Source organism: Pleurodeles waltl, chromosome 7 (genome assembly GCF_031143425.1).
Source record: "Pleurodeles waltl isolate 20211129_DDA chromosome 7, aPleWal1.hap1.20221129, whole genome shotgun sequence".
In the NCBI taxonomy this organism is placed as follows: domain Eukaryota; kingdom Metazoa; phylum Chordata; class Amphibia; order Caudata; family Salamandridae; genus Pleurodeles; species Pleurodeles waltl.
Genome location: NC_090446.1, coordinates 102,671,770 through 102,699,705, shown reverse-complemented (window position 1 = coordinate 102,699,705; position 27,936 = coordinate 102,671,770). Strand labels below are relative to the sequence as shown.

The 27,936-nt window shown below is 44.4% G+C and overlaps 1 protein-coding gene across 1 annotated transcript in view; it reads right to left on the bottom strand.

Annotated features, from left to right (window-relative positions):
- Positions 1-27,936, bottom strand: part of SLCO4A1 (solute carrier organic anion transporter family member 4A1) — a 414,240-nt gene that overhangs the window by 44,079 nt on the left and 342,225 nt on the right. Inside the window, exon 11 of the mRNA XM_069243161.1 lies at positions 12,436-12,584. Within this exon, the coding sequence (XP_069099262.1) occupies positions 12,436-12,584 (149 nt within the window). The remainder of the gene's footprint in view (positions 1-12,435; positions 12,585-27,936) is intronic.

The following is a 27,936-nucleotide window of genomic DNA, read 5'->3' as shown; positions in this document are numbered from 1 at the left end:
GATTAGATTTGATCACAATATTTACACAATTTGGAATAATCTACATCTTGCGACCTGATCCTTAACCCCTGATCATGTAGAGAAATCCGCTAAGAGCAGGGGATTCAACAGTCAGAGGCAGAGTAAGGGCGAGCTCGAGGGGGCGATGATCACTAACAGCGCTAGTAGCTACAGCTACAGAGTTTGCGAAAATACCCATAGAGGGTAAGGCAAATATATAACCAATGATAGTGCCCGGGCCCCTACCCGTGAAGGTAAGGGCATCAGAATCAGGTGCCCCCAACAATTCCATTATATTTACAAGCCTGAGTGTCAGGATATGTTTGTAAAGTCTCTCTCTCCTGACATCTATGACCCCGGCAGCAAATTCTATAGCAGGACCGGAGGCGAGGATTATGCATATCTTTCTTCACTTTTTATTAATCAGCAAGTTCAAAGTTAAACAAAAATGAACAGAAAAACTACAAGTTCCATGAAGCCGCCGCCATGGTAACCAGTATCCAATGAGGTTCCTCCTTTCACGCTGGTATAAATATCCTCAGCTGCGACACACTTCCTCTTTCTTCACTGCTCCGTCAGATAAGTGCCTTTACTGCCTCCGTTTAAATTTGCTCTTAGCATTGTGTTTGCTTTGCTTGGCGCGCACTCGGCTGAGGGCGCGCGGTGCTTGTTTAAAGCGTTTTTAGCGCTCGGCTGTTCTGAACACTGGGCGCTCGGTTTTGGAGCCATTTTCTTCCATATTTTGCAACACCTCTGTGTTTTTTGCTGTTCCCTACCCCGTGACACCTGTTGGTCGGTTATACCCCGAGGGGAAGAAATTTTTGTTATAATTGTGTTCTTCTTGACAGAGGGGGTAGGGAATTACCCTTTATATATTTTTATAGGGTGTAATTCTCTGTCACATTATTGCGCTTCGTCTGAACCTCAGCATGCAATCCTCTCAGGAACATGAGCCTTTTGCCAACATGTCCCCAGGTGAGGGTACCTCTCACCGTACCATCCCCCCTGGGGTGGACGCTTTGTTCTCGCAAGCGATTTCGCACGCCATGGCCCCTCTTAGGGAGACCGTAGCTAAACTCACAGAGCAGGTGTCCAAGGGTACGGGCATGTTTGGCGTGACGGGAGCGGAGGGTGATTCATCTACCCTTTCGGCCCCCAAGAATAGGCGCAAGCGCGACGCGGGGCACCTGGAGGATAGCGATTTTTTATCACACTCCAAGAGTGCGCGCGCGCATACGCGTTTACCCTCCCGGGAGGGTCGATTGCCCGGAGTAATGGGTGACATGCTTCACCATCTATGGAACCCTAATTCAGGGTCACCTAAAGGCATCATGGGTGGTTCAGACGAGGATTCCTCATCTTTGGACGATGCCTCAGGTCGCCCTTTGCGTCCTAATGCTACCCTACCGGATCCTTCTGACCCTGGGGATTCGGACTCAGATATGTTTGAACCGGAAGGTATATACCATCCACGTTCCTCTGAGTGGCGCCCAGACCTCAAGGTTGCGGAATCTGTCGCCAGTAAAATTAGGCAACCCTTGGACAAGGAAGTGCGTGCTCGTTTACGGGCGAATGCCCACGCCCATCTTTATCAGATAAGGTCGCTTTTACTCCGGATATAGACCCAGGTCTCTATTAATTAAAATTGACCCCAAATTGGGGGAACTTTCAAATTCGGAGGCAGGGGCTATTGCCCAAGGCAATTTATTTGGTGACCCTTTCGTAAAAGAATTGGGTAAATTCGTGGCTACTTTTTCGGCTCTGGATAAAGCCCAGTCATCTATTAAAAAGATTTTTCCCAGTAAGGTTTTTGGCGGGGCCGGACGAGGCAGGGGTCGCTCTTCCGGACGTCCTTACCAACAAGGCCCCGGTTCCTTCCGAAACAACGGTTGGCGTGATGGCCGACAGGGAACGTTCTTCCCCAACAGAGGAAGGGGTAAAGGCAGAGCTTCCAGAACCGCACGTGGGGCAGCTAATGCCCCAGGAGGTCCCTCTGGTAAGGCTTATCCCTTTTTCCCCTCGAAATTTCGGAGGGAGATTGCAGTATTTCAAGACCAACTGGAGACGTATTACATCAGACGCTGGGGTGCTACAGACAGTGTCGGGGTTTCAAATAGAATTCTGGGGTACCCCAATTCAAGGGAAACTGCCACCACCGATAGTGTTTTCTGCAGCAGACTGCCACCTCATAGATTTAGAAGTTCAGGATCTGCTGGACAAGGGCGCCATAGCCTTAACTTCCCGGCACCCCAGGGGTTTTTGTAAGCAACATCTTCTTAGTAGAGAAGAAGGACAAGGGTTTTCGGCCTGTCATCAATCTTCGAGCATTCAACGAATGGGTTGTTTACAGGCATTTAAAAATGGAAGGTATTCATTTGCTCCGCGACCTCCTTCTTCAGGGGGACTGGATGGTGCGCCTAGATCTCAAGGACGCATACCTCACCGTCCCTATTTTTCCCCCTCATCGCAGATTCCTACAATTCATCTGGAACAATCAGGTATTCGAATTTATCACTCTCCCGTTCGGTCTCTCGTCGGCACCGTGGTGCTTTACCAAACTCCTCAAACCAGTGGTGGAAACACTGAGGTTGCAGGGCATTCGGCTCATCATTTACCTGGATGACATCCTTTTATTGGATCAATCCAGGTCTCAACTTTTATCCAATATGAACACAACTATTACTCTTTTCCAGGATCTGGGGTTTGTAATCAACCAACACAAATCGGAACTCTCTCCGACCCAATCGTTAATCTTCCTAGGCTTTCTCATAGATTCTCGGTCGGCATCCCTCAGTCTTCCGACGACGAAGATATCCAAGATAAAGAAGGAACTGAGGAAAGTCCTTCGGCGAGACAGGATTTCTCTACGTCAATTAGCCAGAGTGGTCGGCCTGCTTTCCTCCTCAATTCAGGCCATCTTTCCAGGTCCCCTTTACTACAGAGCCCTACAGCGTCTGAAGGCCTTCCACCTGGTCCTTCAGGGTCATCTCTCTCTCATAGCTTGGAAGATTTCAGGCATCGTTGGCAAGACGGCCGACTTTCCCAGGAAGCTAAAAGCTTCATTGCGCAAGCCTGGGCCCCTGGGACATGCAAACGATACAGTTCAGCATGGAACAGATGGTCTCGTTGGTGTGTGGGCAAACACCGCGATCCCATGGGGGCCAGTATTACAGACATCATAAATTTCCTTGCAGAATTAGCGGAATCTGGTCTCGCTTATTGTACGATTCATTCTTTTCGTTCAGCTATATCTGCGGGTCACCCCCCTCTGAACAACCTCCCGGTCGGCGAACATCCCTGGATATGTAAACTCCTCAAGGGTATTAGACTCTCCAGACCTCCACAGCCCAGATATACAAATCTCTGGGATGTTAACATAGTCCTTAATCTTTTAGCCTCATGGCAGGATAATCAGTATTTGTCACGGAAGGAGTTGTCTGCCAAATTAGCCATGCTTTTATGCCTCATTTCATGTAAACGTGTGTCAGATATCAGGGCTCTGGATGTATCAGCTCGTGTCTTTACTCCAGAAGGAGTCACGTTTACTATTTCCAGGAGAACAAAGAATAATACCAGGTCAGTATCCTATCCCGCTTTTCCTGATTCCCCAAAATTATGCGTGGTTAGATGTCTCAAGGTCTATGAGGAAATAACCGTGAATCATAGACCTCCAGGTGAAAATCAATTATTGATTTCCATAAAAAAAAAAAAAACGTTTAAGGCGGTTTCTTCTCCTTCCATTGCCAGATGGGTCCGTTGGATTCTGTCTGAAGCAGGTATCGATATTCAGGTTTTTGGCGCCCATTCTACACGGGGAGCCATGGCCTCAAAGGCCATACAAGTGGGGGGTAGATTGGACGACATCATGCATGCTGCGGATTGGTCTTCTGAATCCACTTTTAAAAAGTTTTACTTTAAACCAATTCATGAGGCAGCCTCTCTGGTGGTAGGTAAGCTTTGAACTTGCATAATCCTCGCCTCCGGTCCTGCTATAGAATGCGAAATTTCCTAGCTATCGTGAAGGAAAGTTTCAATTCTATTAAGGACACGGACGCGAGGATTATCCCACCCACATACTACTCTCGAGTTTTCTGCCCACCCAAACTCTTATATCTTCGTATGGAGGTGGTATATTTGCATGTATACCTTTTATATCTTTATTTATTTATTTATTTATTTATTTATTTATTTATTTATTTATTATTCCTTATCTTTGCTCATGTATCTAGTTTTTCTTTACACGATGTTGATAGTCATTAGGATTGTAATTATGATTCAAGTTTGTAAAATATGTATATTTCATACTTTATTGGCATTAGAATGCAATGTTGAGTTATCAGTTTGGGCCCTAATTTCACCGTCTTTTATAGGTTCCCAGACTACATCCAATTGACTCGAACAGGATTTCCGCAGTGAAGTCGAGGAAGTGTGTCGCAGCTGAGGATATTTATACCAGCGTGAAAGGAGGAACCTCATTGGATACTGGTTACCATGGCGGCGGCTTCATGGAACTTGTAGTTTTTCTGTTCATTTTTGTTTAACTTTGAACTTGCTGATTAATAAAAAGTGAAGAAAGATATGCATAATCCTCGCCTCCGTGTCCTTAATAGAATTGAAACTTTCCTTCACGATAGCTAGGAAATTTCGCATTCATACTGGATAGCTTGAGATGGATGACTCACGTTATGTTTGTACCCCAGTTTTGCGTTAAAATTACCCCCAATTATAATATTACGACTAGTAGACAAAAAAAAGAACTTCGAAAGCGGTGCCAAACTTAAAACAAGTCATCAATGGTATAGGTACTACAGGAGGGGCCGACTGCGTTATAAAAATGTACAGTTTGGAGGTTAAAATTGTTTGGGTGTATCAGCTAGAGAATCTGGATTCCAGCATGTTTTAGCAGTACGGGGAAAACCTTAAAACCACATGTGGAGCGGACAAACATCACGAAACCCCCAAAGACACTACCCCTGTTCCCTTTGGCGGACAGGACACAAAAACTCAAATAACTTTACAGAGGGACCAACCCATGCCACATGACGAACCAAACCCATGCCACATGACGAACCATCAGAATATTCTTTAAAACCAAGATGTGAAAACTTGAGTGATTTGCAAGCCAGTGACACACTTTATTTTTTAAGTGGCTTGTAGACTCCAAGCTGGGTACATCAGATGCGAGACATTTACCAAAACAAAAACGTAAGGGCAGCACGCAGGAGGGGGTGTGAGCAATGGCAGGGAGGATGTAGAACATGATTCAGGGGCATCAGTGGAAGTAGGATGGCTGGGCACGGGAATGCTGGATGACCCTTCCGGTATGACCGGGGCGATAGGGCTCTGAGAAATCCTTCCAACTGAAGGATAAACAGTTGACCCAGACACATTAGATAGAGTAGGCCTAGAAGAAGATGGAGGCCTGGTTACAGAGGTGGTAGCAGACATTGATTCAAGATCGGGTTCTTAAGGTAGCTCAGACAAAGTTTGGAGATTTTACCAACTTCGGCTTCCAGCTTACCCAGTTTCTTCCTTAGTGGGGTGAGACAATCATTTAGGGCAACCATGAATTCTGCAAAGAAAGGAGTCCAAGCAGAATCGTTAAAGGCACCAGGGAGATTAAAAGCTAAAGTACTAATGAGCCAGACGCGTTATTAATCATGACATTTGCTCTGGAGGTCACACATCTAGGCTTTCGCTTGGCTGACGACTCGCCACAAGAGCGTCTGCAGTGCTGACGAGTTGCGGGACGATCTGGGGGCAGAAGCATTGGACTGCACCTCATCCAGGGCAGAAGGTGAGACAAAGGGGGTCATTCCAGCCTTGGCGGGCGGCAGGAGCCGCCCGCCAAGCGGGAACCGCCAGAAGACCGTACCGCGGTCAAAAGACCGCAGCGGTCATTCTGGGTTTCCCACTGGGCTGGCGGGCGACCGCCAAAAGGCCGCCTGCCAGCCCAGTGGGAAACACCCTTCCACGATGAAGCCGGCTCCGAATGGAGCCGGCGGAGTGGAAGGGGTGCGACGGGTGCAGTAGCACCCGTCGCGAATTTCAGTGTCTGCTAAGCAGACACTGAAATTCAAAGTGGGGCCCTCTTATGGGGGCCCCACGACACCCCATACCGCCATCCTGTTCCTGGCGGCCGAAACCGCCAGGAACAGGATGGCGGTATGGGGGTCGGAATCCCCATGGCAGCGCAGCAAGCTGCGTCGCCATGGAGGATTCCCATGGGCAGCGGAAAGTCAGCGGTACACCGCCGACTTTCCGTTTCTGGCCGCGGCTGTACCGCCGCGGTCAGAATGTCCAAAGGAGCACCGCCAGCCTGTTGGCGGTGCTCCCGCGGACCCCGACCCTGGCGGTTTTTACCGCCAGGGTCGGAATGACCCCCAAAGTCCCCTAAAAGCAGTGTCAGTTGGCATAAAAGTAGAAGCTGAGCCAGCAAGGTCCAGGGACAAACGTCTTTCTGTCAGATTTCTTTGGTAATTATGCCTACGGCTCTAGCCAGGAAAGTGTCAATAGCTGTATTACTAGAACCCGTTAAGGTTTGGGATTCAGGACCTTTCTTTTAACCACATCATTGATACAAAATAACCGCTACACAAAAGCCATTGTCCTAGACGAGGGTGGAGCACTCGAGTAACCAATCAATGGTAAGTTAGTAAAAGACTTGTGCCATTTCGACTGGGCCAATTCCTTCCTATTGGTCATATTGAACAACATACCAAATGTTTCAGGTACTATCCCAGTCAAAGGCTCAAGAAGCCAAGTAACAGGGCCCAGCTTGGCCTCATCCAGCCCAAGACAGGCTCGCTCTTTGCTCGGGCGCATCCAGCGGGAGAAGCAGAGACCAGAAATAGGCACCCAACTGAGCGATGAGCGTACTTCCCCCTCCTTCTATCACAAACGGCTTCTCCTGGGACTGGAAATCCTTACGGTCCTTGGCCCCTCAGCAGTCACAGTGCAGGTGGTGACTTAATCATTATAAGGACATCGAATAAACAAAACAAATCTTCCCAGTTGTAGGGAAAATGGCTCCTTGTTGCAGTTACCCCCCCCCCACCCCACCCCCCCCCCAGTTTTTGCCTGATATTGATGCTGACTTGACTGAGAGTGTGCTGGGACACTGCTAACCAGGCCCCAGCTCCAGAGTTCTTTCACTAAAAATGTACCTTTGTTTCCACAACTGGCACACAGGTAAGTCCCTTGTAAAAGGTACCAGTGCTGCAGCATGTGTTGTGCCACCCTAAGGGACCCCTCCCTAACACATGCACACTGCCATTGCAGATTGTGTGTGTTGGTGGGGAGAAAAAGGCAAATTCAACATGGCACCCCCCTCAGGATGCCATGCACACAAAATAAAGGCTGTGGCATTGGTAAGTCACCCCTCTAGTAGGTCTTATACCCCTAAGGCAGGGTGCACTATACCACAGGTGAGGGCATAGCTGCATGAGCAACAAGCCCCTACAGTGTCTTAAGTCCATTCTTAGACATTGTAAGTACAGTTGGGCCATATTAAGTATATGGTCTGGGAGCTTGTCAAAACGAACTCTGCAGTTCCATAATGGCTACACTGAACACTGGGAAGTTTGGTAACAAACTTCTCAGAATAATAAACTCACACTGAAGCCGGTGCTGGATTTATTAAAAAATGCATACAGAGGGCATTTTAGAGATGCCCTCTGTATTTTACCCAATCCTTCAGTGCAGGACTGACTGGTCTGTGCCAGCCTGCCACTCAGAGATGGGTTTCTGACCCCCTGGGGTGAGAGCCTTTGTGATCTCTGAGGCCAGAAACAAAGCCTGCCCTGGGTGGAGGTGCTTCACACCTCCCCCACTGCAGGAACTGTAACACCTAGCCAGTGAGCCTCAAAGGCTCAGGTTTTGTGCTACAACGCCCCAGGGCACTCCAGCTAGTGGAGATTCCCATCCCCCCGGACACAGCCCCCACTTTTGGCGGCAAGTCTGGCAAGATAATGAGAAAAACAAGGAGGAGTCACGCCCTCAGCCAGGTCCACCCCTAAGGTGACCAGAGCTGAAGTAACCCCCTTCTTGGATAATGCTCCATCTTGTTTTGGAGGATTTAGCCCAATAGCGATAGGGATGTGCTTACAAGGAGGGTGTAGCCACCCTCAAGGACAGAAGCCATTGACTACTGCCCTGGGCACCTAACACACTCCTAAATTCAGTACTTAGGGGTGACCCTGAACCCAGGATTTTTAGATTCCTGATGACCTACAAAGAAGAAAACTGCTGACCTGAAAACCCTGCAGAGAAGAAGGAAGACGACAACTGCTTTGGCCCCAGCCCTACTGGCCTGTCTCCTGATTCAAAGACCCTACACCAGCGACGCATCCCGGAGGCCCAGCGACCTCTGCCGACTCAGAGGACTGCCCTGCAACTACAAAGTCCCAAGAAATTCCCATGGACAGTGGCCCTGTCTAAACAACCAAGAAGAAACCATCTTTAAAGGGTCTCCCACCTCACTTCAGAAGCGTGAGTCCCCACCACTATGCCCCCGATGCCCCTGGCCCGTGTCCAGAGAAACCAACGCAGCAGAGAGGACCCCAAGGTGACTCGGATGAGGTGACGTCCCTGAGCCAACCTCTCTGCACCCCCACGACACCGCCTGCAGAGGGAATCCCGAGGACCCCCCCTCTCACAGCGACTGCCCGGAATGAAGAAATCCGATGCCTGGAAGAAGCACCGCACCCCCAGGCCTGTGAAGAACCGACCACCGGTGCAGCAGTGACCGGCAGGCGGCCCTCACTCTTGCCCAGTCGGTGGCTGGCCTGAGAAGCCCCTGCTTCGATGTTCTATCTATACCTATGCAAAGTACCTTACATTTAATGTACTTACCTGCAAATTGAATCTTGTGGTTCTAAAATAAATTAAGAAAATAATATTTTTCTATATGAAAACCTATTGGCCTGGAGTTTAGTCATTTAGAGTGTTTGTTCTAATTTATTGCCTGTGTATGTACAACACATGCTTAACACTACCCTCTGATAAGCCTAACTGCTTGACCACACTACCACAAATAGAGCATTAGTATTATCTATCATTGCCTCTGTCAAGCCTCTTGGGGAACCCCTGGACTCTGTGCACACTGTCTCTCACTTTGAGCTAGTATATACAGAGCCAGCTTACTACACCAGTTTAATCTTCAAAGGAGGAATTGAGCTAATCTTCAAAGAAGGAGAGATCGTATGTCGGAGAGACAATTTCAGTTTCAGATTATAGCTTGACACAGAATTAAGTTACAGTGTCACTTCTGTACTCTGCCTCCCTTAACAATGAATTATGCATTTGTTTCAAAGTCGAACCCCTTGACTTTGAAAGTCTTCATGATGCTGACAATGCTAGTACCTTAATGTGAATGGGTGTGGCTGCTACGATCTGTTGTGTAGCCATTTTAGTTATAGCTTCATACACGTTATTTTAGCGAACTAGGCCTGCCGCTGTGCACTTTAACCTAGATATATTTTATTCACCTTTGTTTATTATTTTAACAATAGCCGCATTTGCGGTCTTGTTTTATTTCCTCTATCTAGCAGTTCATTGCCTAGGCCAGCACTGCGTTCTTGAACAAGAAATTTCTTTCACTCTGTGCTTTTCTCAAGGTTGCAGTACGATAGGTTGCCGGCAAACGTGGTAATGCTTTGTCTCTAGTGTTCATAGAAACCTACACACTCTTACGTAGGGATCCTTTCTTGGAAAATCAGCTGTTGCACTATAAAAACACTACTTTGACCCATGTATGTTGGAGGGAAATTCCAGCCAGATGACCACGACTGTATGCTGAATGCTTCGCTGCAGCTGCCTATGTAGACTAGAGGCCTCTTGCTCAGGTATGAGGGATGATGTCTTCCCAGGGGAACCTGAATGGCAGAACTAGAGTTTAACATGCTGTGGTTTAACTTAGCCTAGGTAGGAGCTATTTTTTTCATGATTCTAGTGACAATATGGTAGCGTTTTTTTGATGTTTTACTCTCCATGTGATAATTTGAATCCTGTCATGCTTCATCATCCTAGTTATTGCAGTACACACTTTATTATCTAACCTGCCTGTGATTGTCATTGTATATGTGAGACTAATGTAACTGAGAGAAACGGATGAGATCTGAGTGACCATGATTTCCCTGAGGAGTCAATTGTGTCATGCGCTTGGTTGCCCAATCATCCCTGCTCTAGGGTGGAGATGAGGCACTGCTAGTTGGCCGGAACAACACCTGGATTAGGCGAACAGGTGTCACCTGTAGTGGGTTCAGACCCAGTCCCTCACAGTGCAAGTGATTCGGCTGCCCAAATCCAGTAGTCTCTTTAGGATAATGAGAGCCTAAGCGACAGTTCAACTTCAGAAGCCGACCACAAATGGCAGAAGTTGGCACAGAGAAAATAAACACGCTCTTAGTGAAATCTAAGAAATCTCATTTCTTTTGGAACCTAAGATGCACACTTCACATATCAGCCTCCTCTATGCCTTGCTCAACAGATGTCACAACGATTGCTGGTGTGAGAATCAGCATGACAGAGCACAGATACAATGTTGTTATCTTTCCTCGACTACTCAAGCTTGACTGTTAGGAGATATGGTAACTAAAGGGGAAAACAGCTCCAGGAAAAGGAACAAACATATTCTTTCAAGGAGAACAGGATACAAAAGCGAGACAGTGCCTGAAGACACTGAGTGAAACAAAAAAACAACTGAGTTGCTTTATTAGCTGAAATGTAGCCTTTAAAATGGAAGAAAATTGTTTGGAACTTTCTCTTTGGGTGACAAAAGATAACTGCCTAAATGGATGGCTAATAGGTAAGATGGGATTGTACAGCCTCCAAAATGTATGGTCAGTTTTCATTGTGTTATACTGTTTTATACTAATATTTTGTTTACATTTATACCTGCTGGTTAAAATTGTATTCTGGAACCTTGCATGCTCACTGAGCAATTATACATTGTAAGAACATCAGAGAGAATCCATTTGAAAAGAACCTCCAAATCAAGAAAAGTAGGTGAAACAAAATGCAGAAAACATCCCCAAGCAATCTCAGTTTGGATGTATATTTTACAGACCACAAGATCTGTCCTGTCGTGAGAAGTATTTCTATTCAGGGACTGGCTCACAAAGGATTGATCTATGCTTAATCCAGGGGAATGCAACGTCTGAGAAATTGACCTACACCGCTGAGGAGCAGTATAAAATGACTTAAGAGTGGCAGACAATCCCAAAGATTAGACTATTTTCCAGTATTCATTACATTTTTCCAATGCATGGTCAGCATTGTCAATTAAAAACATTGCCCTTCAAGATGTTTAGACATTTAGCCACCTCACTAGCAAGAGTATCAACACATTCAAGACCAGCTGCTACAATGTGCTTGGATGAGCCTATACCATCAATACAGCCTGGTCATCAGGCAAATGACAAACTAGTACATAAGAGGCATCTTCTCTATTAATTACCACAATAAGCATGGGTAGTGGACCAGATTTGGCAGCATTTACTGACCTCAGAGTAAATGACCAAGGCAAAAACATATTTAGCCACAGCATTCATCAAATTTCTGGAGGCAAAGTAAAAATCATGTGGCCTTCCTTCAGCGGGAGGTGCACCATAAGGGAGTCTGCCAGTAAATGATTTCCTCTCTACCTATTGTATACGGGCCACTACTTCTGCAGCACTCTTCCACGAATAGAATGCACAGAAGCAAACTCCTCCCAACTATATTTGTAATAGGACTCTTGAAACTCTATGAAAATGAATGATGTTCTTATGCAATATTTGTCCTATTACAAACATCCACCGCTTGGTGGTTGACGGTTTTGACCCTAACTCTCTGATTATTTTCTGCTATAATACTTTCCCATGATCATATTTTGCCAAATCATCTTCTGCCACTTTCCTTCGCTCTTTTATCCAACTTTCCTCCCATTTGTTACACCTTTTTTTTATTCTAGATATCATCTCTGTTAACGGCACTCGACCCCAATCTCCTCTTCTTATTCCCTATATCCTCTTTTATAACAGTCTTTGCTGCTTCCTTCATCCATGTCCCTCTCCTTTTTCCTTTCTACCACTCGCTCCTTCTTTCCTCTTTCCTCATCGTCTTCTCTATCCTTCAGCCCCTACTCTCTCATTTGTCCCTTTCCCTGGGCTATTTCTGCTCTTTTCTTAATCCCCTCTCAAGTCTTCATCCACTTATTTGTCTTTCATACTTTTTAACCTCTCACTTATTTGCTTTTCTCTGTGTTCTGCAGCTCCTTTGTTCCACTCCTACTTTTCTTCTTTTGCCTTTTTTCACCCTCTCACACATTCTTCCTCCTCTCTCTCTCTCCTTGGCCTTTTTTGCTCCCTTTAAACCACCACCAGTCATGTTCTTCAAAGGAGAGCTTGGCAGAAGCAATAACCAAAAGAAACAGCAGCACTCATCATAACTTACCTTGTAAGCAAGTCCCACAATCAGTGTGTAGTAACTCATAGCTGAGTTTTCATAAATGTAGCAGGAGCCTTGTTCCCCACATTGATGCTGCCACAGTAAGCAAGAGACGTCAATCAAGGAACCAAAGGCAATGGGTCCTGGAATACTTCCTACATGCAAAACAGAAAACAATGTGATGCCCTGTCTCCTGGAAACTATGAGATAGTCAGTACCTAGACTTCTGTTTCTGATATTTTTCTGAGAAGTAAGGAAAAGTTTCTTACCTGTAATCCTACTTCTCTCCTGGGGTTATCGTCATCAGCCATAAGCACCTGATTGTCCAGCCTATGTGCAGGGTTCCGGAGAAGCACTTTGCAAGTTTTTATAGACATAAAAAGAACAGCTTTTGCAGCCTAAAGAAGGCTAGAAATGGACACATTTCATTTATCTTTTTCATTTTAAAAATATCACCAATTATAGTCAAATAGTCACGACATCTAACGGGACTAGAAATATCAGTCACAAACGTCTTCTGAAAGACAAAAATTGAAGGGTACTCAGGTCAATGCAAACAGGTAGGCTGCACAAGCAAAGCATTAAAACTGGCACTGTGCTTTTAAGGACCTCACCCTTCCTCCAGTGTCCCATCATGCCCCAGAGGTGACAGTTCACTTAATTTTTGCCAGGATAATATGATCCAAGGCGAAGATAAGAAACTCGATTTTAACCTCTTGTCCAGGGAGGAGAGAAGGTTGCTAGTAATTTTCCTGAGGATTTCCCTGTAGGAAAACAAGGATAAGAGGTAAGAAATGCTTCCTTCTCTTCCAGGGATCCTCATTAATAGTCATATGCACTGAATAGAATAGCAAGCTCATTCCAATGATTTCCATAGACAAGAAGAAAAAGCAAAACCGCTCTCAGTATCAACCGAAACGTTTCTTCAAAGAGGCCTGGCCCACTTGAGCATCAGCTCTCACATCTGAATCCAAACCATAATGTCTGGGAAAGCTATGTATTGATATCCACATAGCAGATTTACAAAGCTCTGAAATGGGCACTAACCTCAATAGAGTCACTGTGGCTGCTTTTCCCCTAATTGAAAGTACCTTATGCTTACCATTTAGGGGTGTTTTCGATAACTGGTAAATAAATGTGATGCAAACAGATTTCCATCTAAAAATGGGATGCTTTGATGTGGCAAGACCACTCCTTACTGGGCGAAAGTTTACCAACAGATGGAGAGGTTGCCTGATCTTTTTTGATTTCTAGATAAAATGTTAGAACCCCTTTGACATCCACTAAGCGAAGAGCCCTTTGGGCAGGATTTGAAGGGGTCAGGAAGTAGGATGGCAAGGAAATGGTTTGATTCACAATAAAATTCGACACTACCCTTGGAAAAAATGAAAAACTGTAAAAGGCGTGTGTGAATAGGGCCTGGATTTCACTGCTATCTTTCATGATAAACGCTGCAGAGTGACCTTGAGTATAGATTCAAAGGATGGGCCAATAAGCACTGAAAGCACAATATTCAACTCCCATGGTGAAGAAGGGGACCGAATGGGAGGAAACACCTTGTTATCTTCTAGAAGTCCTTTATTACTGGTATTTAAAAAAAAAAAAGAGGTTAGTGAAAAAATCCTATATGCAGTAATCACAGCAACATTTACCTTTACACATGTAAAGGAATGGCCAGATCGTGCCAGATGTAAAAGATATGCAATAACCACCTATTCTGAGTAGCTAAAGAGGAAACAGTTATTCTGTGTACACCAAATGCATAATTTCTTCCACTTAAATGCATATGATGGTCTAGTGGAAGGTGCCTTTGCCTCCTTCAAAATGTCTAATGTGCTGAAGAAGACCTAAATGTTCATACTGCAAAAACTCAGGAACCAAACCACTAACTTTAACAATGGTAGGTTGGGGTGTAAGATATGGCCCCTAAATTAGTAGAAAAGATCCAGTTTGCATGGCAACTTCATGTGTAGCCTCACTGATAAGTGAAGAAGATCTGTGAAACACCACCACCGTGGCCATTCTGGAACTACAAGAATCATTCTTTGTCTGGAATGTCACAGAAAGGTCTACACTTTTGGAATTAATGAGATGGGTGTAAAAACGTACAGAAACGTCCCTGATCAGTTGATCAAAAGGGCATTCCTCACTGACAATGATTGGTAATGTACTGAAGCGAAGTCTGGGCTTATTTTTGTTGTTTACTTCTGCAAATAGGTCTATTTGTGGATAGCCCTATTCTTTGAAGATCCAATCTGCACTTCTCCGTTGATGCTCTAGTTGCCTTTTTTTGTATTAGCTGAGAGTATCTGCTTGTGCATTTTAAATTCCCTGTTGGTGAATTGTTGTAATAGTCAGACCTCTCACCAAAAGCCATTTCCACATGGTTTGATCTTCCAGGGACAATGGTCTTGAGTGTGTGCCCCCAGCATGTTTAGAAAATATGTTAAGATTGTACTGTCCAGCTGAACAAGAATGGCACTCTTCATGAATGATGGGAAGAATGAGTTCAGAACTAAGCTGACAGCTCTTAACTCCAACCGGTGGATATGGTAGAACTTCTCCTTTTCTGATCATATTCCCTGTATCTCAGATGGTCTATGTGAGCACCCTATTCCAGTAGTGATGCATGTGTCACTATGGTCTGCGACGGAATCTCCTGATGAAAAGAAACTCTCTTCAGGAGGTTGGGTTCTTGACACCACCAAGGGAATGACTGGAGTCCTTCCTGGGATAAGATTAACTTGTTCTCGCAGCGTCCAGATTTCTGGTTCCATTGGTCTTTTAGGTATTGCTGTAATAGTTTCCTATTGAGTCTAGCTTTGGATTTAGAAAGATGCATGATACCACTGACCCAACTTATGAAAAAAAATTGTTGAGCAGTTGGAATTAGTGTTTGCTTCAGACAGCAACATTTCTATTGGATAGATTTGAGTATCTCCTTCTAAGGATACACTTTTGTGACAATGGTGTCTAATCTGTGATTCTTTATGATTGGAATTTGGAAATACGCATCTTGTAAATCTGTTGCACACTTCCACTCCCCCCTGATGTAACTGTGGCTAGGTCTGGTGCAATGCCAACATTCTGAACCTTACTTTGTTTTTAAATTTGTTTGTTAGTCTTAGAAAGAGAATGTGTCTAAATTCTCACTTTGATCCTTTCTTTTGAACAAGAAAGTAACAGACATTAATTGCTGTTCCTTTTTTCGTAAGAACGAACTTCCCTCACCTCATTCTTTTTAAGTAAGATGTTTATTTCTTCTCGAAGCAAGTCTTGATGATGTTGGAAAGATTTTGCTTATGGTACAGTAGGTGGAGGAGACTTGAAGTTCTTTGAGCATCCATTCTGAACAATATTCAAGACCAATTAGACTTTTGTTATAGTCTGCCACTCTTGTAGATACTTCCCTCCACACAAGTGACTAATGGAGAGGAGGAATGTAAGGTCTCATTGTTTTTGTGGAGGCTTCCCAGAGGTGGTTGATGTCTTTTGGCTTCCTCTACCTTTCAAAGGTCTTCTCTCACGCAAAGGTTCCTGTTATTGATGTTGCTGGTGTGGTGGTTGTTACTGAGAGACTTCAAACTCTCTGTGGGAAACACCTAGTATAAGAATACTGATAGCGTCTCTTGAATTCCTTCCTCTTATTGAGACCTGTTGCATTAAAGTGTCCATTTCGTTGTTATTCTAGTCATATCATCTCCATGAGAGGCAAAAAGTGAATTGCCTGAAACGGAACATTAAGAATTCTCTGTAGGGGTTCTAGTTTTAACACTGTATGCTTCAGCCAGACATTGCATTTAAGACAAATTCTATGGCGATACCCATTAGCAGTTAAGTCTTAGGAAACTGCTATTCTGCTTATAACCTGGCTGGACAACAGCACTCCCTCTTGACAGATTTTTGAAATTCATGGCTGTCTTCTCTTGGTAGCTTTTTTTGTAAGCCTCTGTAAAGGTTCTCAGTGGGATCTTTTAGAGCAGCATAGCACAGATGTGGCACTTGCTCGTTTCATGCTTGTGGCAGCTCTGCCTCAGATTTATGTTCTAACTGAATCCATCCGTTTGCTGTCTTTATCTGGAAGGAGAACAGAGCAGGAAGGTGCAACAGTTGACATTTCTTCATTGCAAACACAATGACAGAGTCCAGCGGTGGATCAGATATGAGAAACAAAGGGTTCTTGTTTGGCACATTATATATTTTTTTACCACCCAGGTAGGAGCAAATCTTACAGAACCTGGTTATTTTGTTGCTGGTTCTAAAAGCCTAAGAGCAAAGGGCAAAAGGGGTCTAGATGATGCCCTATTGATGTAGAATTTCAAAAATCCCTAATCAATCTGTGGTGGCAGACGTTAGCATATAAATGTTGAAATTAGCTTATCCCTTACTAATACCTCACTGAAGGTATTGATGTTAACAGGAGATGTTCTTACTGGAGACACGTCCAATAAAGTCGGTGAGTAGTCCCTTATGGAGGAGAGGTTTGAAATGTAACATGAACGTGAAGGAAAGGGCACATTTCCTCGAGGTGCTGATGGAACCTGACCTTTCTCTACGGCAACTATGGCACCTTGGAGGAACTTTTTCGAGATCTAGATCTATCAAGTCATCAACTTTTTTGCAGTGGTCTCCTCAGGAGCAGTCTTACGGACCACTGGTGATCTTGATCACTGAAGTGATCTTAAAATCATAGGAATGGCAGGAGTTCCAAGAGAGAAACATAATGAGACAGACCTTCGTGGTGTTGGTGTAGGTGACTGACTGACCACAAATGTTACTTTTCTGGTGGGTGAGTACACCCTGGAGTATTCGGAGTCTGATGAACATGGAATTCTTCTTTTAAGGTGATGGAGCCAATCCACTGAAGGCCTCTGAGAAGGAGAAGCAGAAGATGGTCTTGTTGCACGTTAAGGGAGATGGTCTTCTTGGTGTCATTGTTGATGAATTTGACACCAATGTTGAAGGAGGTGACCTTGATGCCGATTTACTATACCTTTTTTAATGTGAACTGGGGCATTATGAATGTACCATGTTTTGACAGGGACTGTGTTGTCAAAGTACCTGTTCCCAATGCCGAGAGTCTTGATATCAAAAAGGAATGGCATTTCTTTTCTTCCTTCTATGCTATTTAGATCTATCTTTCGAGAAGTCCCTTAAGCGAGAGAAGGGCAAGGGGGTAGGTAAAAAAAACTTCTCCTTGCCATTCATGACATCCTGAAGCTGACTCCTGAAAACTGTGTAGCCTGATCTCAGTCTATCGTGAATATTGCATTAGCAATGTCCCTCCCATCCTCCCATAAGAGGTCAAATAGTGGTGACATGTCATGCAACATCTGGCAGTCATAGCGGAATTGAACTGCTACCGGATTTGCAGTTTTTACTGACATAACCGCAATAGAATCAATTCTACGGGCCAAATTGGTAATGCGTCTCCCATCCGTACCCAGTGGAGCAGAGAAAGGAGTTTCAAGGTTTTCTCAATCTTTGCAGATAATCAGTCTATGAAGGAGTCTGATTTATAATGGTTGCTGAGACAGGCTGGGGCCATGTCAGGAGCCTTGGATTTACTCTTTAATTGAGGCACCACTGCTGGTACTGTGGCTGACATTTTGGTAAACTTCAGACCTTCTTGCCAGATACAATCTAGTACAGGAATTGATTTTATAATTTTACATGGATGCTCCTTAAAATCCTGAAGACAGCATTGCTGTTCCACATAGGTTATTGGCAAGTTACATTTTTTAGTTGCTTTCTTTATCAGTGCATGGAAACCGCTGTGTCACCTGGAAGAGAATGTGGTTGGGTGGGGTACCTTCATCATGAAGTAATTCGCACTCTTCCTCCATGTTCAAATAGTGTACTTCATAAGAATCTTCGTCTCCATTATCCTCTGGAGTTGATGGCATTCGTTTTGGCATTACAGTATTTAGGAGTTCGTCTTTGAGAGGCATAAGAAGTGAAGGTGGCATTGGAAGCGGCAGCGATGGAGGGGTGGAGAAGGGCTGCACTGCAGGTTGCTGAGGAAAAAATGCCTGATAGCTGATGCACTGGGGTTAGAAACACCTCAGGCACCTGTCATATCTCAGATTCTGAGTAACCATGAGGGCGGTTATAGGGCTGACGAGGATGATGTAGCACAAAAGTCCTATTGTTGGTCATCATAATCATGGTCAATGGTGTCCTCGTCTAAGGCATTCTCCTCAAATTCTGGCTTCTTGAGAAAGTGTAAATTCTATGTTTCATGCAGTTCTTATTTATTCTGTGCCAGCCAAGTTTTACATATTCCTGTTCATTAGTTGATCTGTCTGCATGTTGTTCTATTGCTGAGAAATGCTTATGTGTTCATGTACCACTAACCACCAAATCTTTCTGACACTGATATTTTTGTTTCCTGACTCATCTGTTACAATTATAACCAATGGTGTCTTTAACAAATATATGTTGTGTGCATGTTTCATTCGGCAGAGTTGCTGGTCTGGAGTGTACTGGGCTCTCTGCAGCGCTGCAGATGAATAGACAAAAGATTATTTTCCATGTCTGCATTATGTCCTATTTGTGAGCAGTGACATTATTTTCACTCTATCAATGTAACTCGTAACTAGCTGAATGAGGCTGTAAGTAGTCTCTGAGGCATCATAGTCACTGCATCACCTTCCAAATCAGAATCCAGAATTTCAGGAGGGAGGCTCGCCATCAATTGAACAAGTGAAAAAGTTAGTGGTATGAAAAAAAAATGTTGTCGATGGCATTGATGTCGAAGGAGTTGTCATCGGGAGTCCATGCCTTTAGCATGGACATTCTTGTTGTTTTTAATGATGATCTCAAAGTTGAAGGAGCTGTCATCATCGCTGATGTTGTCGTTGGTATCGATGTCAGCCATTAACTGTCATCAACAACAGCATTGATGGTGAATTTTTATTCAACGCTGATGACTACGAAGTCACCAGTGGAGATTGTAAGTCAGTCTGAAGGTCCAGATAACTTGATTTGTGTGTAGGATTGTGTTCTTCATGTTTGGAGCGTTTGTCAGAGAAAACGCCAGTCCTTTCATGTGAGTAGATGTGTGCCAGCGTTTTAGGTCGTAAGTCCAGCTCAGGGACGTTCACATGCTTTCATTTTAGAGCCACCTTTGTTTTCACTGAATCATCTCCTGAAGAGGGGGCATCTCCCTTGGCAGCAGGGTATTTTTTCTTCTTTAACAAATAGAGTGCCAATCTCGTCTCTCTGTCCTCTCGGGCATTTGCGACAAATGCCATAGAGTGAAGGCTTGTGCCTTAGGTAAAGGCAATGTTCTCATGTGGGTCATCAGTATAGACGTTCTTCTGACCACAAGTGGGATAGGCCTTGAAAAACAATTTTTTTTTCTCTGTCAGCCATGGTGACAGTTAGTAGCTGAAACGTACACTCACAGACTCTGTAAAATGGCCCATTTTCCCTGAAAACAACTAACAGTATGCTTATTGCTGAATGTAGTGCTGATTCAGTCTCAGTTTAAAAAAGAAGCCCTGTCAGGGTAAAGTCACTTAAGGTTTAGAGAAGACCTCTGTCTGGGGACTCCCTTACACATGATGTTTGGTACAAATGTGAGCTATGGTGGCCTCTAGGTGAAGTAGGGGAGCTGGCACTCCAACCTTATTGGCTGAAGTTTAGGTTGCTCCAAATTAGGTGTATGTACTACTAAACGAAGTCTCTTGATGATCCTTTTGACCAGTTTAACACTGTTTATTGCTCTTTACGATTACCAGGGTTTCAAGCCTGACAATGGGGAATGATTCAAGCAAGTGAATATATGAAAGACCCAATGCTAGAGAAGTAGTAGTTCTGAAATTGTCTTGCAAACACATTAGGGAGGAGTAATTAAGGCTTTTAAAACACGACATGCGTTTACATTTTATCCTAGCTTTCACTGGCAACAGGTTTAACAACTGTCTGGCACCTGACACATGGACCCTTTTACCAAGGGAACCACAGAGTGAAACCCTTGAGCAAATGTTTTTTCAAGGTCTCTTTGTGTTTTCCCTAAACCACCATACAGACTATTGTTGTGATTCAAAGGGAGCTAAGAATTATAATGGTGAAAACAAGATTACTAGCTAACACATCAATCACTAATTGAGAGAGGTAAAAAAAATGTTACTTACCTTTTCTAATGTTCTTTCTAAACAATATGATAACTTCTGCATATTTCTTAAGTGTACCACTTCCCAGGAAACAGACTGGATCCCAAACGTTGTAATAAAGATGTACCATCAACAACACTTGGTGATGCTATCCGAGGCCGTGAGCAGTGTCTGGAAGCTCCATTGAAAGTGTCGCCTGGGAACTGATTCACTTAACAATCCTGCTGGAGTGGGTATCCATTAAAAATAATATTACTAGCAACAGTGACTTTCTTTGTCTGCATACAAAACCAAATGTTATGGCTTAAAGACCGACTGAGGATTTCTCCCTATCTGGCATTATCCTTATTTTTAACTGATGAAAACAAAAAAGTGCTGTATGGAAAGTCAAGAGAAGCCTGACTAGGGCCTTCAACGTTTGCCAGAAGGCAAAAACACGAATGCACTACACAAGGAGGCAAGTTTGAAGAAGGTAGACAAGCCTGTGGGGGCTTGGGCTGACAAGCAGAGACTGACAAACTTGCCCAAAACAAAGAACCAATCAGGGATGACATTCTAGGCCACTGGTTTGGGCAAGTAATTCCAGGTATGTTAAGTAGCATTAGCAAGAACTTGTCTGTGCCTTGCATGCAACTTGATGTGTTGTAAGTTTCCCACTCTGCTCAGTTCGTTCCCTGTTAACACTCCCACACCCTTGTTGTTTTTCCCTTCCGGCTTCATCTGTCAAATAATTGGACTTTCTTTGTACTTGATGCCCATTTGTCAAGCAGCATTTCTATTGGCTTATTGACACTGCCGCCTTTTGTGGTCCTGAGATCAGAGAAGATCTCCTTGTACTGTCCAGGTTTGTCAATGCCCAGTTATCTGGAGCATGGGGAAGTTGAATACATTTCAAAGTATTGTGTGCATTTCAGAGTGTTGTGTTCAGATGTAGGAAAACAAGTTACTTACCTGTAACTGTAGTTCTGCAGAAATGGCATCTGTCATAGATTCACATGCTTGAATCATTCCCCGTTATCGAAGTGGGAGTCCCACGGTACCATAGATAGAAATAGAGAAAGAACTATCATAGAGGTCAATGTTAAAGGCTATCTCTTTAACAGCATATTAACATCATTTATCAGTCAACCAGGCAACCGCATTCTTTGGAACCCTTACCAGAGATGCTCCACTTCCTCAAATTTTCTAGCACAAGTGAGATACAAATATAGGGCCTGATGTAGGAAGATTCCCTTTTGCGAGTTGCAAATTGCGAGTCCCAGCGACTCACAATTTGCAACTCGCAAAAGGGAATGCAGAAAGGTGTCTCAGACACCTTCTGCTACTCGCTATGGGGTCGCAAAGACCCACTTCATAAATATTTATGAGGTGGGTCGCAGTTTGCGACCCCATAGCGAGTCTAGGCACTCACGGGGATGGTGGCCTGCTGGAGACAGCAGACCACCATGTCCGTGACTGCTTTTGAATAAAGCAGTTTTTTTTTTTCTTTTTGCAGCCCGTTTTCCTTAAAGGAAAACGAGCTGCAAATAGAAAAAATACCAAAACCTTTTAGTTTCGGTTTTTTTCAGAGTAGGCAGTGGTCCATAGGACCACTGGCTGCTCTGAAAAAATATTTTTGCTTGCATTCACAAAGGGGAAGGGGTCCCATGGGGACCCCTTCCTGTTTGCGAATGAGTTACCATCCACTTCAAGTGGATGGTAACTGCGAGTTGATTTGCGACCGCTTTCGCGGTCACAAATCAACTCTACATCGCAATGCGGTCGCAAATAGGAAGGGCACACCCCTTCCTATTTGCGAGCCGGAAACACATTTTGCGAGTCAGTACCGACTCGCAAAATGTGTTTCTGCATCACGTGAGGCCTTTTGCGCCTCGCAAACGGCGTTTTTCTACGTTTGCGAGGCGCAAAAGGCTACTTACATCTGGCCCTTAGTGTAGCAATAAGGGGAGTCTTTATGGGGAGGTGGGTGAGTTGCATGTGAATCTATGAAAGATGCTAATAATAGAGAGCTACATTTACAGTAAGTCATTTATTTTCTTCGCCAGTATTGAATCTTCCATAGATTCACATGCATGAATCAGAATAGTTAGCAGTTAGCGTTTGCAAATATGAGCATTACAATGTTATAAGGGATGGTGGGAAAGAATAAGTTAGAAGTGGCTCACTTTATTGGAATAGATGGTGTAGCACTGCTTGTCCAACCGCTGCATCACTCTTGTCAGAGGATTTGAGGCAGTAATGTTGCATAAAGGTGTGCCTACTGGACCATGTTACTGCCCGGAAGATTTGTTGGATAGGCACACCAGCGAAAAGACGTGTAGTGGTGGAAACAGTTCTAGTAGAATGCACCTTCACATTGCGCGACAAAGGCTTTCTTGCTTGACTGTGAAAGAACTGGCTGGTTGTGGCGCTCTATCTGGCTTTGGCCTGTTTCGATACCTGGGAAACCTCTCTGTGGTGTATCACAGGCTACCAGATAGAATGACGCAATTGTTTTGTGCTATATTAAATAGAATTTAAGACATTACTTTACATCAAACGTATGTAAACATCTCCCCGCTGAAGCCTATGTATTGGGAAAAAAATGTCCTTAGTTCGTTCAGGTGGAAGTCTGACTGTACTTTGGGTATGACCCTTTGGTTAGTTCGTAGAATTACACTGTTTTGGGTAAATTGCAAGAATGGTTCTGTGATCGTGAGAGCCTGGATGTTACTTACACGTCTTGCAGATGTCAATTCCAGGAGTACTGCTGTCTTCCATGTGAAACATTTCAAGTCCGTTTTATGGACTGGCTCAAACTGAGCTTTGATTAACTGGCTTAGTACAACATACAGATGCCAAGCAGGGGGAGATTCCCTTACAAGAGGAAAAACCCTGAAGAGTCATTTGAGGATTTATTTGATTACCCAAACTGGCCATAAAGGGGGTATATTTGACTTGACCTATAGAATCAAGATATCACTGTCAGGTGTACTATGATGGATAAGTGAGTTAGTCCAGACTTAGCAAGTTGAAGAAGTTATGGTAAAATCTGCTCCAGGGCCGAAGTAATGGGATGAATGCCCTTGTCTTGACACAAGAGACAGAAATGTTTCCACTTGAGCTTGTATGTCTTATTAATAGAATCATCTCTAGCTCTGGAGAGGATTGCTCTGCAGTCCTCCGGGATGTCTAACTGAGCAAATTCAAGGAATTCAGGAGCCAGGACAACAAGTGTATCAATGTTGGTACACCTAGCCGGTGTTCATCGTAAGTAAAGTTGGTTTCGGTGTTAATTGTATGTGGTGCTGTTCTGAGAAGAGGAGGGTTCTGTGAAACAGAACTGCCTGGGCCACCTGGGAGTAATGAGGAGTATCCTATCCAACAAGGTTCTCTCTTTAGCTTGCTGAGGATCCTGGCAATCAATGGGATTGGGCAAAAAGTGTATGAAAAGATTTTCGACCATCTTATCGAAAACAATTCCCCCACGGCCCTGGTTGATGATGCCAGCTTGCCAAGTACTGGCATTTCTGATTGTTCTTGGTCGCAAACAGGTCAAAGTTTGGTTTATCCCAAAGATGGTGTCCAACGTCTGTTGATCGAGCTCTCACTCATGGCAGCTGGTGGTTGTCCTGCTGAATGTGTCTGCTAATACATTACTTCTCTGGTCATGTGCTCTGCCTTTAAAGTTACGTTGTTGTGCAGGGCCTACTGCCACATTTGTTGTGCTTGTTGCAATTGAGCTGATGACCTTGTTCCTCCCTGTTTTTTACGTGATACATGCTGGTGGTGTTTTCAGTGCAGATGAGCACTGATGAGCATGTTAACCTGAGGAGGAAAGATGTTAAGGCTAGTGCTATAGCCCTGAGCTCCAACACGTTGATGTGCATCTCCTTTTCTACGCTGTTCCATTTCCTGCTGATGGTGAGGTCCTGAAGGTGAGTGCCTCAACCCTCTAAATGTGCACCTGTTGTAATTATACAGTCTGATAACTGGAGGAGGAACATGAGAAGTTGGCTGATGTTGCCAGTCTGAGCCCACCATTTCATCAACTTCATCATGGTTGAAGTAATAAGAATGATATCGTCAAAGGCCCTTTTCACCTGTTCCCACTGCTCGTCCAGCTTCTCCAGTAGAGCATGCATGTGAAGATGGCAATTGGGTATCAGAGGAATATAAGAGGACAGCTTCCTCAGGAGTGACTTGAAGAATCTCACAGAAACAAACTTTCTTGAGCTGAGCCGTTGAGCCAGTTGCTGTATTCTGTTTTGGAGGTCTTGGGATGCAAATGCTTTGTTTTGAATGGTGTCCAGAACAGATCATAGGAAAGTCAAAGTTGTTGGGGAGAGAAACAAGATTTTTTGTATGTTGACTGAGACCCAGTGACTTGAAAAGTGAGAGGCAAAGGGAAGTATGATTTGTGGCTTGTTGAGATGTGGCCACCTTTATCAACAAGTCATCCAGGTATGTGAATACCTGGACTCCTTTCTGCCGTAAATTAGCTGCCACTAGAGCCAAACACTTGGTGAATATACAGGGAACTGTTTGAGTCCAAAGGGGAGAACTCTGAATTGATAGTGGGTGCCGGCACTTTGAATCTCAGGTATTTTCGGTGCTTTTGGTAAACTGGGATGTGGAAGTATGCATCCTGGAGGTCTAGGGATGTCATATGATCCCCGTGACAGAGGATATCCTGTAGAGTGACCATGCAAAAGGACTGTTTTCTTAGGCATTTGTTGAGCTCCCAAAGATCTAAGATAGGGTGCCAGACTCCTGTTTTTTTTCTGTACCAAGAAGAAATGGGAGAAGGAAGCAGCTCCCCTCTGAGTCTTCGGAACCTCTCCTATTCCACCCTTTGCCAGCATGGTCAAAATCTAAAACAGAATTTTTTTATGGATGAGGGGGCGGTGCCCCTTTTGGCGAAACATTCCAGGGTGTGCTCTCGAGCCATAACATCCAGGGTGTGCTCTCGAGCCATAACATCCAGGATCCATCTGTTCATAGTTATTTTGGACTACTATGGAAGAAAAAGGGATATGCGGCCTCCAAGTTGGTTGTCGGGGGAAGCAACCAGCACCATGTAGAGATTTCTGTTTTTTGGCAGAATCTCTGCTCTTGAGGATGGTTTTCCCCTTTTAGGCTGCTTGTAGGCCGCTGTAGGTGGCTGGCGATAGTGCTGTGTGTATTGTGGATGATATTGGCCTTTACAAGATTTCTATTGTCTGAAAGGTTGACAGCCTCCTCGAAATGAGAAATAACTTCTTCCTCTTGCTGGAGAGGTTCTCACCATTATTAGACATGTCCAGGATCTTGCTTAAGACTTCAGGCCTGAAGGTTGTAACCCTGAGCTATCCCTGCCTGCATAGTACTGCAGCTCCTGCTAGTTGTCAAAATCCTGTAGAAGAGACATCAATGGTGCAGTATATGGTTTCTGCAGATTCTCTCTTGCCTTCCTGGAGAATTGTCTTAGCTTCCAGCTTTGCATCTTCTGGCAGGAGGTCTAGGTATTGAGCAATGTCAGGCCACACTTGCCTGTATAACACCCTAGTATCTCTAAGGAATTGGCTGCTCTAACGGCAGTGGCTGCCACAGTGGAAAAATGCTTGACAATGTTGTCTAGTCAGTGCCCCTCTCTATCAGGAGGTGCAGTGATGAGGGTTGATGAATTTTGTGTGTGTTGCTGGGCTGCCTGTGTTATGACAGAATCTGACTTGCGATGGCCAACTAAACAAGCTTGGGAATCATCTGGAGCTTTGCATTTCTTGTTGAGTCTGGGCAACACAGCTGCTACCGTAGATGGATCTTTCATTGCCTTTAGTCCTTCTTCCCATATGAAATCCTCCATGGGGATAGCTCTTATGGATTGTTTTGTTGGTTCCTTCAATCATATAAGAAACAGTCACATTGCTTGGTGGTTAGGGAAAGCTGAAACCTTTTAATGGATTTTTCCATAATATTATGAAAACCACCACTGAACTGGTGAAGGCATAGGTGAAGATGGTGTCGCGATTTAGTAGTCATCCCACTCATTAAGCATGGAAGTAGAGTCGCTAATTTTCCCTTCTTCTCTGTCCTCATCTAAGGAACGATGGTCATCCTTTGGAGACTCTGCTGAAGTACCTACCAGTGTGGGTGGAGGAGTTAATGGCAATGGCTGAGTATGAGGTCAGGCAAAGGGCATACTAGTTTGCTGAGATACAGTGGATGCAGCCCCAGGTGGGGGCGGAGGTGATGAGGTTGCCGGATCAGAAAACCTCTTGTAATAGTCCTGAAGCATATGTTAGAGATTGTTAAGTAAATCCAATGGCATCTGGAGAGAACGTCCTGGTTCCTGTGCGTCATAGATGGAACAGACTTTGTCGCAATGCTGATGTTGATTTGAGTATAACTGATCTTCATCATATTGATCATCCTCGTTCTCTTGGCACTTGACATGGAGTTTTGAAGGGCTATGTGCAACCCCAAAAGGTCCCCCATCATCGGACTCGTCATCATCCAATAAATCTGAAGGAGGAAAAAGGCAGAACCTTACTGGGTGAGGTATGCACAGGCAAGATTGTTCTTGCAGGAGATTTTTTCTTAACATTAAGAATAGATGGAGGGTTCAGTGGTGAGAATGGTATTGTCATTGACAGTGCAGTCAGTGGCATTTTTAATAGTGTCGTTGACATCATCGATGGTGTCATCAACGGGTACCTCGTCAATGGTGCCGTCATCTATGGTGTCATTGTCAGTGGGTCCCTCGTTGACAATTATCTGGTCGTCATCGACAGTGTTGACGTAGACGGTCTTGTCGCTGTCGTCGTTGATGTTGTCAACAGTCTCGTAGACAGTGCCGTCGTTGATGGCTTGACTATAGTCAACGGTGTCTAGGCAATGTTCATAAAGACTTTCCTCGTCTACGGTGCCAAGACAATTTTAGAGGTAAAGATGGTTGTAGAAGCCAGAGGTGACAACAAAATCAGCATGGGAGACAATGCAGAGGAGAAGGTGGATATGACAGTGGTGGCAGTGACCATGGACACTGTCGTCGATGAGGAGGCCATCGACAGTGTCATCGACCAGTATGAGTAATTGCCTCAGATGTAAGCTTTTGAGTATTTAGTCATGGGCGGTAGTGATTCTCATAACTCTTTGGTTGTCTGCTCATTTGAAAAAGGAGTTGGAGGCTCTGAATGCACCTTTTCTGAGGGGAATTTTTCCTTTTTTGAAGTATGTGGACGCTCCTCACATTTTTTACACTGCCCAGCAGACCCATGATGGGTCTTCTTAGGTGTCTTCATTGCTGATTCTAAGAGTACAGTTTCAGGAGATCTATCCCTTTTGTAGGATTTTTAAGTCCTGGAGGAGTTATCACTATCTTCTATAGAAAGAGGGTTAATCTTAGCTTCAAGTTTCTGAAGCCAAA